The sequence below is a fragment of the Saccopteryx leptura genome, chromosome 2, assembly GCF_036850995.1.
Source record: "Saccopteryx leptura isolate mSacLep1 chromosome 2, mSacLep1_pri_phased_curated, whole genome shotgun sequence".
NCBI lineage: Eukaryota > Metazoa > Chordata > Mammalia > Chiroptera > Emballonuridae > Saccopteryx > Saccopteryx leptura.
In genome coordinates this window covers 334,869,524-334,883,661 of record NC_089504.1, presented here as the reverse complement: position 1 = coordinate 334,883,661, position 14,138 = coordinate 334,869,524, and the positions used below count along the sequence as shown (strand labels likewise).

The 14,138-nt window shown below is 41.8% G+C and overlaps 1 protein-coding gene and 1 pseudogene across 2 annotated transcripts in view; both read right to left on the bottom strand.

Annotated features, from left to right (window-relative positions):
- Positions 1-14,138, bottom strand: part of SSH2 (slingshot protein phosphatase 2) — a 300,617-nt gene that overhangs the window by 74,109 nt on the left and 212,370 nt on the right. For both annotated transcript variants that reach the window (XM_066363589.1, XM_066363588.1), the window contains one exon: positions 2,851-2,954. In XM_066363589.1, coding sequence (XP_066219686.1) covers positions 2,851-2,954 — 104 coding nt within the window. The remainder of the gene's footprint in view (positions 1-2,850; positions 2,955-14,138) is intronic.
- LOC136394332 (ETS translocation variant 1 pseudogene) lies at positions 1,286-2,551 on the bottom strand (annotated as a pseudogene).

Here is a 14,138-nt window from a genome sequence, read left to right as displayed (position 1 = left end):
GTATTTAGAACAGCATGATATGTGGTTAAATACAGTTCTTTTTTTTAAACTTTATTTTAATTTATTGGGTATACATAGATTCTAGTGTCCCCCCGAATACCTCCCTCCACCCCCTTGCTCCCCACCACATTGCCCTTGCCCTCCTCCCCGCAACGCCTTCCCCCCCGGTTTGTACATTATTTAATTCTTACTGATTAAATAATGTTTTTAAGTACCGAAAGAAGTGAAAAGGCAGATTATTTTTTGTTTCATTGTGATCCCAGATTTAACATTTAAATGAAGATCTCAAGGACCATGACGTATCATTAAATGGGCTTCAACATATTGAAACAATAGTATGATTTGTCTAAATACCAAGGCGAAATCAGAAATACATAATGCTACTGGCCTGTGACTCAGTTTGGAGCCAGAGTCCAAAACTGTGCCCCTTATTTACAGTCATGGTTATTAATCAACCTCAGAGAGAATTACTCATATTAGGGTTATTCTGTGAGTCATACATAAAACAAAACGAAACAACAGCAAATGCAATCTCTAAATACTTTTCTACAAGAGGTGCAAAAAGTCATTTCTAACGCTTATACTGCCATTTACAGATTTTTTTGTACACCTTGCAGACACTCAGAAGTGATAGGGGAAGATGCCCAAGGCAAACAGTCTCTAAGTCAGCTGTTCTCAACCTGTGGGTCACGACCAAAACACAGGGGTCGCCTAAAGCCATCGGAATGCCTAAAGCCATCGGAAATACATATTTTATTTAAAAATGTATTGTATAATAAATATGTATTTCCGATGCCTTTAGGCGACCCCTGTGTTTTGGTCGTTAGACCCCCGCCGGGGTCGCAACCCACAGGTTGAGAACTGCTGCTCTAAGTGGATATTTACACAATGTGAATTAACTGTACCACAGATACCCAGAGAAATTGAACATTTCCTTATGTTATAAAATCAAATAGACATGATATAGCTTCATCATACTTAAAACCTGTAGGACCCCATCCCAAGCCTAAGTAAAAAGTCATCCCCTACTCCTCCCGCCCATTCATCCATTATCTTCCTGTTACACAGAATAAGTGTTTAGATTACTCCCACCTACCCACAAATAAAGTGTGCAGTCCATAGCAGACCATAGAAAAATGCAACAAGAAAAGTCCCTTTTTGTGTATTATTATTTAAAAATAAAATACAAACATTAAAACCAAACGAAGATGGAAGAGAATTCAGAGATTTCTCTGTATCTTCCAAAAAGAGGAAGAGTGCAAAGAGGCCCTGTTTGTCACATGTGTTAGTACACACAGCACCCTCCGTAGGTGTGTGGGTGGCAGCAGCCCCCTTCTGGAATGTAGGCCATGCTCTCGTCAAAGTGAGACAGAGGCACCATGTCCTCTTCGATGATGTGATGTTCCATGTCCATCTTCAGCAGCGGGCGCTGATTATCAGGAAAGGCCATAGAGAAGAGGGCTTTGGGATTACACACAAATTTGTAGACATTTCTCTCTCCAGCCACCTTTTGCATGATTCCTTTCTCATAATAGCAGAATGAACGGCTATGTTTATCATAGTTTATAGCCAGCCTGTTTTTCTGAATGCCCCAACACCGTGCCACCTCTTCAGGCTCAATCAGTTTAAATTCCATGCCTTGCCCTGTCCAGGCAATGAAGTGAGAATCTGAGGGGTCGTCCAGAAGAGCTACCAAACATAGCCTTCAGCTCTGTATGTGGGTCCTTCCTGATACATTCTTGGCTCTTGTCTGATGTCACCATTGAATTTTTCTGCAACATAGGTGTCATCATAAAATTGCTTGGGGCCCTTTTCAAACATACAGCCTTCTGTTCTGCTGGGATGAGCCAGGAAGCCTTCTTGCTTCATGTAAATTTAAATTAAGCGGCAGGTAGGCACTTCTGAATCATATGTAAAATCTCTGAGTTCCTGTTTAATCATGAGGAGGGGGAAGCTTTGGCCAGAGCACCACCAATCATGGTATTGTGTTCATACACTGGGTCGTGGTACTCCTGCTTAAAGCCTTGAGGTGGAAAGGTCATGCTGGGCTCAGACAGCGGCCATTGCTACATAGGATATCCTTCCCTTGGCATTGTCAGACAAGGAGGAAAGGAATTACAGGGTTCAGAAAGCTGGTGGCAAAATCTATGGTCCATGGGGTATCTGCTGTCTTGCATGGGCTGTGATGGAGAGAGGTGAGCTGGGAAGGCACGGTCAGGTTTTGGAGTGTGAGCTGAGTTTGGAGATGCATGATATATTGAGGACACTGGAGTGCTGGATAGGGTTGGGGGGTTGGAGGGCCTCGGGGGTTGGAGGGCCTCATTACCACTTGTGGCTTCTGATCCTAGGCACTGACATTGTATAGGCCCTTTTCTCCATAAATAAATTTAAAGGGCTGTTCTTGACTGCAGGCAGAGCTGAGTTCTGAACAGGAACTGTGGGGTTCTTTCTTGACTTTCAGTGGTAGGCCATGCAAAGCCAAACTTTAAGCCTGATAGTCTAGCACAAATTGCTCATCACTGTCAGGGATCTGAGCTTCTGCAAGCCACATTTCCTGTAATTGACTTAGATCTTGAAAGAGTTCTTCTGAATCATGAGCTAGATCTCTGTTAATGAATTTTCTTTTCCTGACATTTGTTGGTTTCTCCCATGCTGATTATTGGTGATCTCATAAGGCATTGCTGGTCATAAACCCATCCATTCTGCTGCTCTTTGCATATCTCAGCTCAGTGTTTTATATTTTAAGCATTTAGCTGGAGATTTCCTTGGGATATGCACTTCTCTAGCCAGCCTTTTAGAACACAAACAAACAAAGAAACCAAGAACGCAATGGATTATATTGAACTTTACCTGCATGTTTGTTGCGTCTGTGGCTGATTCTTGGTGTGGATGAGCCATTTCCCCGTGGCAGAAAAAGGGCAGCACCTTTGACAGTTAGAAAGCTCTCACTAATGCTACAAAAAGAAAAAAGAAAACAAGTAAGTCAAAAGAAAATAAATTATTTAAGAATGAAAATCAAAGACTAAAAAGGAGACACACTTTGGGATTCTTCTCTCTTCTAAAGTGCTAAATCCACAGGATGAAGTAAAAATAAAGTAAAAAAGACCACAGTTACTTATACAGTCCTGTCTACTCTAGACAATTTTCATGAAACAAAACTTAATATATTCTATATGCATTACATGGCAGCAATTAAGAGTGAATACCGTGGAAACAAAAACTAAAGGGAAAGGTTTTGGAGCCAAAGTACTTGGGTTTGAATCCTGGCTCTGCTTCTTTTCACTGAGTGAATTTTGTGGGCCTAAATTCCCTTATCCATAAAACAGGGAAGATAAAATGAGGTGGTTGTGAAGCATCAATAAGCAAATAGCTTCTTGGCAAAGGGTGCAAGATATGACTTGTAGATGGTGTTATACTGAGTTGTACGCTTGAAACCTATAGTTTGGCGAACCATGTCATCCCAATAAAGTAAAAAAAAGAAAAAGAAAAAAAAAGAATATAGCTTGTTAAGAGTGGTGGCTTTAGTAAATATGTTATTATGATTAGATCTATGGTTATCAATCATGGTGTTTCAATGGTGTCCTAATCAGACGTGAATGTTACTAATACTAAATCCAAAATTTGCAAAAAAATCTGTTTGAAATACACAGCACACTAAAGAGTTACTCAGAATTTTACTTTCACCAACTTGCATTCCTACACAGAGAAGCAGTGAAAAGGAAGCGTGTCTAACCCATGGAGTTTGCCTCTGTGTTAACTTCATCTTTCATGTGAATGACAGCTCAAAAGAAGTGCAGAATTACTCCTCAGGATGGAAGCTGTTCAAAATACAATTGCTGGCCCTGGCCGGTTGGCTCAGAGGTAGAGTGTCGGCCTGGCGTGCAGAAGTCCCGGGTTCGATTCCCGGCCAGGGCACACAGGAGAAGCGCCCATTTGCTTCTCCACCCCTCCCCCTCTCCTTCCTCTCTGTCTCTCTCTTCCCCTCCTGCAGCCGAGGCTCCATTGGAGCAAAGATGGCCCGGGCACTGGGGATGGCTCCTTGGCCTCTGCCCCAGGCGCTAGAGTGGCTCTGGTCGCAAGAGAGCGACGCCCCGAGGGGCAGAGCATCGCCCCCTGGTGGGCAGAGCGTCCCCCCTGGTGGGCGTGCTGGGTGGATCCCAGTCGGGCGCATGCGGGAGTCTGTCTGACTGTCTCTCCCCGTTTCCAGCTTCAGAAAAATACAAAAAAAAAAAAATACAATTGCTAGTGGATAGCCACAGAAAACAGAAAATATACCTAAATCATTTCCTATCAACAGAATCTGAAAAGGATCGTTTTTACTTTTTTGTTTTTAAGTCTAGTACCCATCTGATACCATACACAGTGATTATTTATTGACTATAAGAGACAGAGAGAGGGACAGACAGGCAGGAAGGGAGAGAGATGAGAAGCACCAATTCTTCGTTGTGGCACCTTAGTTGTGCATTGATTGCTTTCTCATATGTGCCTTAACTACTACAGCAGACCAAGTTACTCCTTGCTCAAGCCAGCAACCTCAGGGTTTCAAACCCGGGTCCTTCATGTCCCAGTCCGACGCTCTATCCACTGCACCACTGCCTGGTCAGGCAAGGATCGAACCTTTAAATCACTAATGGTAAGATTTAGAAACACATAATGGAGGGTTCCAAATTTGCTGGTAAGTATATATGCTATTCAGGGTTAGCTAATGTATTGCACATTACACTGCCTACTCAACATTTCCACTTAGAAAACGAATTGGCAACTCAAATTTATACTGTCAAAGCTAATCTTAAGCCTCCTATAAACCTGATTACTAGTCTCACCCACCCAAGTTGTTTAGGCCAAATGTATAACAGTCATCATTGGTTTACCTTTTCTCGGATCTATACATATATATATATATATATATATACACACACACACACACACACACACACACACACACACACACACACACACACACACACACACACATACACTCCATCAGAAAAACCTATGAGCTTTACTTGAATCTACCCACTTAACTCCATTACCATTCTAACAATGAATGGTCCGTGGAATGATCATTTTTTTAGTCTACTGTAAAAAAGAATTAAAAACAAATTTTATTATAGAAAATGTCAACCATATACAAAATCAGATGGAATAGTATTAAATGAACCCCTACGTTCTCATATATTTCAGCTTTAATTTATGGCCAACCTTGTTTCTTTTATATTCTCCTTGTCTGTGAAGTGAAACTAATCCCAGACATTGTATCAGCATAAAGCCTCTTAGCTGGTCTGTTTGCAACCACTTCTGCCCTATACTTTCTGTTAACCAAAGAGTAACCAGAGTGATTTTTAAAATATACAGATCCGTATGTAGATCTATATAAATTTATAGGTATATACACCATATAATGTCTCTTCCCTGGTTAAAATACTCCAATGGCTTCACTTTATACTTATAAATAAAAGCCAAAGTCTTTAGTTCGCTTGGACTTCAAAGGCCCTGTAACATTGGATAAATGACTTCTCTGATCTTGTTTCATCTCCCCCTCCCCTTTTTTTAGTGAGAGTGACAGAGTCAGAGAGCGACTGAGAAAGGGACAGACAGGGACAGACAGACAGGAAAGCAGAGAGATGAGAAGCATCAATTCTTCATTGCAGCACCTAATTGTTCATTGATTGCTTTCTCATATGTGCCTTGATGGGGGGGGGGGCCTCCGGCTGAGCTAGTGACCCCTTGCTCAAGCCAGCGACCTTAGGTTCAAGCTAGAGACCATGGGGTTATGTTGTGATCCCACACTCAAGCCAGCGATCCAATCCGGCACTCAAGCTGGTGACCTCGGCGTTATGAACCTGGCTCCTCTGCATCCTAGGGTGACACTCCAGCCACTGAGTCACTGCCTGGTCAGGCCCCTTTTGTTTGCTATGATCTAGTTGTACTGTCTTCTGTTTTTTCTATATTTCAGGCCCCTTCCTAGGGCCTTTGTGCTTTTTGTTTTCTACTTGGGACACATTTTTCCTAGCTTGTTACTAAGTCATAGCTCCAGCATCTTCATCTTCCCCTCCCCCATCACAATGATACTCTATCCTGTTGTTTTGTTCCCTTCAGGGTGTTTATCATACACTAATATTATATTTATTCATTGTAGAGTTGATTGAGGTTATCTCCCTATAATAGAACATACACTCCACAAAGAGCCAGGATTTTATTTTGTTCAACAATGTATCCTCAACATTGGAAATAATGCTAAGTACTATTAGGTGCTCAGTATATGTTTGATGGGTGAATTAATTCATCCCATGGTTTCTTCCACACTGTTTATAACTGTCCTATCAATGAAGCAGAAATTGTATCTTAAAACAAGAAAACGGAAATTGCGTAGTCTCGCATGTAAAAGATAATTGCTACAGAGCTCAATATATATAGCAGATTAATGGGCTATAAAATAAAAGTGTTTGATAATAAACTGGCAAATGAAATTAAATTACCTCTATAAAGCTGTTGACTCAATTTTATCTTTTAATCGAGTGGTATGAAGCTGACATACTTTTGAGTTTACTTGCTAACTAGATTGGAACATGTCTTCTAAAAACAAATGTGAATCCACAGATACCACTTTAAAATTTGCATGCTGGCTGGGAGGGGCCGCCTTTATTGTGTTTTGTTTTCATCTTTAAATAAAGCATTGCGCTCTTGTGGTCTGTTGCACAAGTCTTGTCTCTTGTTACATTCGTGGTATGCACATGTCACCCTGCTGTGGGTCACTCATATTACGGGAACAACCTGAAACAAAATGTCTGAGTGACAGGATGAGTGGGGTACACCAGAGACAGGAAATGAAATTCACACTTCTGCCAACACAGCAACTGTCTGCTTTAGTAAATGAAAATATATGTTCTGGCCAGTTGGCTCAGCGATAGACCGCTGGCCTGGTGTGTGTTGATGTCCCGGGTTCAATTCCCTATCAGGGCACACAGGAGAAGTGACTGTTTTTCCACCCCTCCCTTTTGCCCTTCGCTTTTTCTCTCTCTGCCTCCTGCAGCCATGCCTTGACTGGTTCCAGAGCATTGGCCCTGGGTGCTGAGGATGGCTCCATGGAGCCTCCACCTCAGGTGTTTAAAATAGCTCAGTTGTTAGCATGGCCCAGATGGGCAGAACATCGGCCCTACACTGGGGGTTGCTGGGAGGGTCCCCGTCGAGGTGCATGTGAGAGTCTATCTCCCCTCTTCTCATTTGGAAAAGGAGAATGAATGAATGAATAAATAAATAAAAATAAAGACTAAATAGTCTACCTATTACCAGACAAAGTTACAACTGTGGGAACTATGTTTCCTGTAAACAAAGCAGTCTCTACATCTATAAAGAAGTAGATTTGTTATGAGCTTAAGACAACAAAGTATACTTCAGTCATTCTTTTTGTGAGACAGAAGTAATTTCTTTGATAAACACTAGTTTAAGAACTAACTTCCTGGTTTTTGCAGTTCGGTAATATTGTTCTTAGATTAATTTGTTGCTTATGCTTTAAAGCATATCTATCTAAGTGTATTCTTTAAAATGTATGTAGTGCTTTCACAAAGAGAGGGGTAGGCGGGGGACAAGCACCCCTTGCTTAACTCAGAGCTAGCTGGCAAAGTTCTGATCATAAAAAAAAGAATAGAAGTCAAACTTATATATGGTATAAGGGAAAAGATGCCTTTCACTTTACATAAATATCAATAAACTTTTCAATAGAACAAAATACACAGCAGCTTTAGCTGGGTATAGTACAGGACCCCAGAGTCCTGGCAGACACACTCTAGATGGTACAATTTTCTTTATTTTGTAACCCCAGATTATGACTCCCCAGTTCTCACAAAAGTGGCATATATTGTTGGTCACAAGGAATGGAAGTGTGGCTGATTACAAAAATCCCTTATCATTATGGATAAAAAGTTAAAGCTCTATAAATGCTATCAAAGATGTGATGGCAGCACAGGGGCATGTAAGTAAAAAATAAAATTTGCAACCCCACCAGTTTAGGTGGATCAATTTCAACTTGAAAATTAAATGCTTCATTTGCATATGAAGAAAATTATATACAAATTTAATCACATATACTTTGGTGTAAGGTAAAAAGCCTAATATATCTTGCTAGAATAGCAAGAGATTAATATATGTAAATATTATTCTTTCTGAAAGAGCTGCCTGACTATATATGGAGTTATTCTCAAATTATAAATTTAGAAAGGCAGGAGAAAACTTTTACACATTTCCTTTATTGACCAGTTCTGTAGATTCTGGTTCAGAAACAGAAGTTCTCCTGTAAGTTCTTTGGATCCATCCATATATGATTGCAAATGTCTAAGTCAGCGGTTCTCAACCTGTGGGTTGCGACCCTGGCGGGGGTCAAACAACCAAAACACAGGGGTTGCCTGAAGCCATCTGAAATCCATCGGACCCACAGGTTGAGAACCGCTGGTCTAAGTTAAACACAAATGCAGAAGGACTTAAACCCCTATATTAAGAAAAAGAAAAAAAAAAGAATATTACTACTCTCAATCTAAAGGTTGAGAGTAATTAGTTCCTTGATAAGACAATGACACAGGGTCATAATTTCTCATCTTTATCAAAATACAGCTGAAGAACATCTATTCCTCTCTTGCCATAAGATCATTTACTCAACAAGAAACATACCCACTGTTAGATATATGAAATGAGTAAAAACAGCTAACTTAACTAGGTGCTAGGCACTGAGCTAAGCACTTTACATTATTTCAATTAATTTTCACAACAGTCCTATGAAGCAGGTACTTTTTTTTTACTCCAAACTTACAAGTGATTGAGGGGCTCAGAGATTGTAAGTTATTTGTCCAAGATCATACATACAGCTAGTAATTCTTAGTGCAAGGATTCAAACCAAGGTATGACTTGAAAGTTTGTACTATTACCTTGCTGTTCTAGTTTCATGATATAGTTTTATGGAAGTTGAAATACAATGTCTCCCTACAGAGCTTTTCAACAGAATTTAAAAATAGAGCAGAGAGTGCCCTGGCCGCTTGGCTCAGTGGTAGAGCGTCGGCCTGGCGTGCAGGAGTCTTGGGTTCGATTCCCGGCCAGGGCACATAGGAGAAGCGCCCATCTGCTTCTCCAACCCTCCCCCTCTCCTTCCTCTCTGTCTCTCTCTTCCCCTCCCGCAGCCAAGGCTCCATTGGAGCAAAGTTGGCCCGGGTGCTGGGGATGACTCTATGGCCTCTGCCTCAGGAGCTAGAGTGGCTTTGGTTGCAACAGAGCAGCGCCCCGGATGGGTGGAGCATCGCCCCCTGGTGGGCATGCTGGGTGGATCCCGGTTGGGTGCATGCGGGAGTCTGTCTGACTGCCTCCCAGTTTCCAACTTCAGAAAAATACAAAAAAAAAAAAAAAAAAAAAATAGGGCAGAGTAGTGAGAGAAGAGAGCTGAAATCCATACAGATCTCAACCCTCTTTTCATTTCTTTTTTGTTCCCTCTAACAGGGCTGTGAACAGAAAGACTATATTGAGGGGAATGAAGAACATCTGGCTGAGAGATGAATCTACATGGGCTAGACAGTAGAGAAAAGAACTATAACTTCTGTTGGGAACAATAGTAGCATTTTATTCTCAAAAATGGTGGAAAGAGGCCCTGGCCAGTTGGGTCAGTGGTAAAGCATTGGTCTGGCATGTGGATGTCCTGGGTTTGATTCCTGGTCACGGCACACAGGAGAAGCGACCATCTGCTTCCCCACCCATCCCCTTCCTTCCTCTCTCTCTCTCTCTCCCCCTCCCCCCTTCCCATAGCCATGGCTGGACTGGTTTGAGTGTGTCGGCCCCAGGGCACTGAGGATGGCTCCATGCAGCATCTGCCTCAGGTGCTGAAAATAGCTCGGTTGTGAGCATGGCCTCAGATGGGCAGAGCATCAACCCTAGATGGGGATTGCTGGGTGATCCCGGTCGGGGCATATGTGGGAGTCTGTCTCTACCTCCACTCCTCTTACTTGGAAAAGAAGGAAAAAAAATGGAAGAAGGAGTACTTTGCTTTAAATAAATATAGGGAAGCACTCTGTGCCAATCCCTCCCAATCAAAATCACTTCCTAAAGCATGAAATTTGTTAATTGGCAGTTTCTTCTCAGGCAAAGTGTAGAAAAAAAGGTCAATTAAGGGAAGACAATATTTAACTATTCTGGCACTGGAACAATCTTTGAGGAATGTGGCCAGGGTGATCATCCATGACCAGCAGGCAGGCCAAGGAAGCAAAACAAAGCAACAACACAACTGGCCAAACTGCTAAATACCAGCTGGATAGACATTCTTCTGTTTTACATGCAACACACAAGAAGAAATGGATTATTTACTGTGGGAAATCAAATTTCAGAAAGTAGGTATAGTACTTTTGTTTCAACAGTGAAATGAAAGTAGATTTTAATGTTTATAATGTTTGTAATGCCAAACTCTTGAGTTTATTTGGTATTTCCAACTGAAGCCAGAATTTGAAGTAAATTATTAAGCAATACTGATCACATACAATTTAATTGCACAAGGTGAACTGGTTGGCATTTATGTAAGGTGAATTGGTTGGCATTTATGTAAAATTCAAATACACATAATCTAAACTATTATAGTTTTGTTTTGAAGAATATTAATCAAGGGGAAACTTTCAAATTCATTCCACCCTCCAAACATTTCCCCATTCCTAATAAGCTTTCTCTGCTTATTTAGTTGTTTAATTTTCAGATTAAAGGCACTAAGGAAGCTTCTGCCAACCTCATTAGGTGGAAAGAAGGTCATGTCCCCACTTTGTGTGACCATTAACAGACAAAAGAGGAATTTCATAATAAAAAGCTTCAGATATCACATCGGAGACCAAAGGACTACAGAACTATCAATACTAGTGCCTACGGCAAAGGTCTGGCTAAGTCCAACAATACAGGAAGGATAAGGTCATCGTGCCTTGATATATGAAACATAGCTGCAGAAGTCAAAAGTGCACTACCAGATAATAAGAAAAGTATGAGTCTGTAATCCTAAAGAAACTTAGATTACAATGGGAGACAATTCAAACCCAAATGATGCAGATACTGTTATCTGTAATTAAACAAACCCCCACACCTCCAATATACCTGGCCATACATTCAAGTGACAATATTAGAATGGCAACTGTTACCTGGAACCCTCTCCCCCAGGGCACAAACTCCTGGATACATGCCTATGAATCCAGGCAGAATTGTCTCTTGACCAGCTGACAAGTAGAGGCTGGGATGCATTAGTAGATCAATGACTGGCAAAGTAGAGAAGAGCTTAGGACTTCAGCTCTTACTCATTAACTTGAACCACAGACCATTTTAGTTTCAGCTAATCTTCCACGTAAACCTGATGCACAATACCCAAAACAACTACCCTCAGATGCAGCTACACTGATCACAAAGATCAGGGGATACTTTATCGTTTCATATTCATTTTGAAACATCTCCTAATTTTTGTGAGCAGTATATTTGTTTTTCTCCTTTCCTACTTTTCTACAATATTAGGGGGAAAAAAAGGTCTGTTTGTTCAAGGCTGAAGTACAAATTTCGTAAGAACGAATCTCTCCTGGTCTTTTCCCTATAGACCATAAATGGGAAGTAAAACAAACTTTTTGTTCATTTTGAATGTTCACTTACTAATAAGATCTTATAAACTACATATATGTATTCAAGCATGTTTTGCCTCAAACATGTGCATTTTAGGAATGTTCAGAAAGAAGCATAATCTAGGATCATAATTTTTACCAACGGCCACACAATTCAACCTTTCAATTTCTACAAACGAGGACACATCTGAGTTGAATTTACTGTTTCAGCTGTCTAGCAATAGATCTCTTCTTCTAAATCTTACCCTAGTCACCTTTTGGGGAACTGCCTCTAAATAAATGTACATGGTTTTGGTGGCTTCCAACTTTGGAACTACAAGGGGCCTTGGAGGAAGCTGGTATATGGTTTAGGCCTGTCCAGTTGGAAACTCTCCTCTGTATCTTAAGTACCCAAAGGAGTAGGAAAAGTGGGGAATAGTCACATTCACAGTGGGGAGAATGGCAAAGTATAGACCAGTCTGCCCTGCTCCCTGGTTTTCTTTAATGCCTTTGACCCCTGCCTGTTCTCTAAGCTTGGCCTGTTAGCCTCCTGTCTATTAGGTGAGCTCTGATATCCTGCTAACAAATATTTTGCTTAAGATAGTTAAAATTTACTTCGGAGCTTGCAACAGAGAATCTGATACATCAACTGAAATTTAGAGAATTTAATTCTTTGCCCCATGTCACATAGCTTGTAGTGGAGCTTAGACTCGGCCTCATGTCATCTATCCCTTTATTCTGAATCAGCTGTTACTACAATAGGACATATTGCTAATAATTTGAAGCACCCAATGGCTAAAAACACATCTGGTCAGTTCATCTAAAGAGAACAAAGGCAGGATTTCACTGCAAAGCCTGGTGTGATGTCTGTTCTATTTTTCACAGCATCCTGAGGACTAAATTCTGGTCTGAGTGGGGAAAGATTTAGACATATTCCCATAAGGCAAATACTCTCATACTGTTTCCTTAAGTTGCTTTTTTGTTTCTTTAATAAGTCTGTTTGATATTAAACATTGCTTTAAAAAATATCAAAAATTAGATGCCAAAGGCAAAAAGTTAAGAAGACCATGGGCCTACAGAGTAGGGCAGAAACACCTTGTCTGGGAGAAGTCAGTGCCTGCCCTGTCCTTGGCTCCTCTTCCATCTTCTCCAAGAGCAACAGTTTCCTTCTGGATGTTGTCTAGACACACCTCCACCTGATCTCCTTTCAGGAATTTAAAGTTTTTGGCTTTTGATTTGGGTTTTAAAAATATTACCAAATAATGAAAGGTCAGAAGTCGAGGGCCCTCAGGGAGGCTCTAGACCAGGGCTCCTTCCATATAGCAGGTGGGCCTAATTCAGCACATTTCGTGAGAACAGCACAGATGTAAAATCATTTTAATTTCTGAATACCCATGAGAAGGGCACACACACTCCTGATCCTCCAGGACTTGTACCAGCAGCCTGGACCCAAAACATTTTTGAGTTTGGCTAAGACTCTCAGGGTGCAAACCTTCTGATACCACTGCTGCCTTCTTCTCGTCTCTGCCCCTTTGCAGCTGCCCCAGCAAGCCTCAGCCTCAGCCTTGTCACTAGCAGCCACCTCAAAATGCCCCATTCACCTCTCCCCCTAAAAACAACCTACCGTTCCCCCTCTCTCCCACGAAAAAACTAGGTGCCAATGAATGGACTTGGTCTCAGGTAACTTGCAAACACAACTGATGCTAGTCCTCCTGGTGAGTGACAGTGGTGGGAGTGTTTTCAAGAAGGTCCTCCTCCAAGGAGAGGAGAAATTGCCTCAGCAAAAAAAAGCCTATTTTATTTTTTTATTTTATTTATTTTATTTATTCATTTTTAGAGAGGAGAGAGACAGAGAGGGAGAGAGAGGAGAGATAGACAGAGAGAGAGAAGGGGGGAGGAGCTGGAAGCATCAACTCCCATATGTGCCTTGACCAGGCAAGCCCAGGGTTTTGAACCGGCGACCTCAGCATTTCCAGGTTGACGCTTTATCCACTGTGCCACCACAGGTCAGAGCCTATTTTCTTTACAGACTGAATTAACACATCTTCTCAGTCCTGGCACCCTAAATTCTAGACTTACTTTTATTTCAAAAATATAAAACTTGCCCTGGCCGGTTGGCTCAGCGGTAGAGCGTCGGCCTAGCATGCGGAGGACCCGGGTTCGATTCCCGGCCAGGGCACACAGGAGAAGCGCCCATTTGCTTCTCCACCCCTCCGCCGCGCCTTCCTCTCTGTCTCTCCCTTCCCCTCCCACAGCCAAGGCTCCATTAGAGCAAAGATGGCCCGGGCGCTGGGGATGGCTCCTTGGCCTCTGCCTCAGGCGCTAGAGTGGCTCTGGTCGCAACATGGCAACTCCCAGGATGGGCAGAGCATCGCCCCCTGGTGGGCAGAGCGTCGCCCCTGGTGGGCGTGCCAGGTGGATCCCGGTCGGGCGCATGCGGGAGTCTGTCTGTCTCTCCCTGTTTCCAGCTTCAGAAAAATGAAAAAAAAAAAAAAAAATATATATATATATATATATATATATAAAAACTTAAAAGTTGTTTGGACC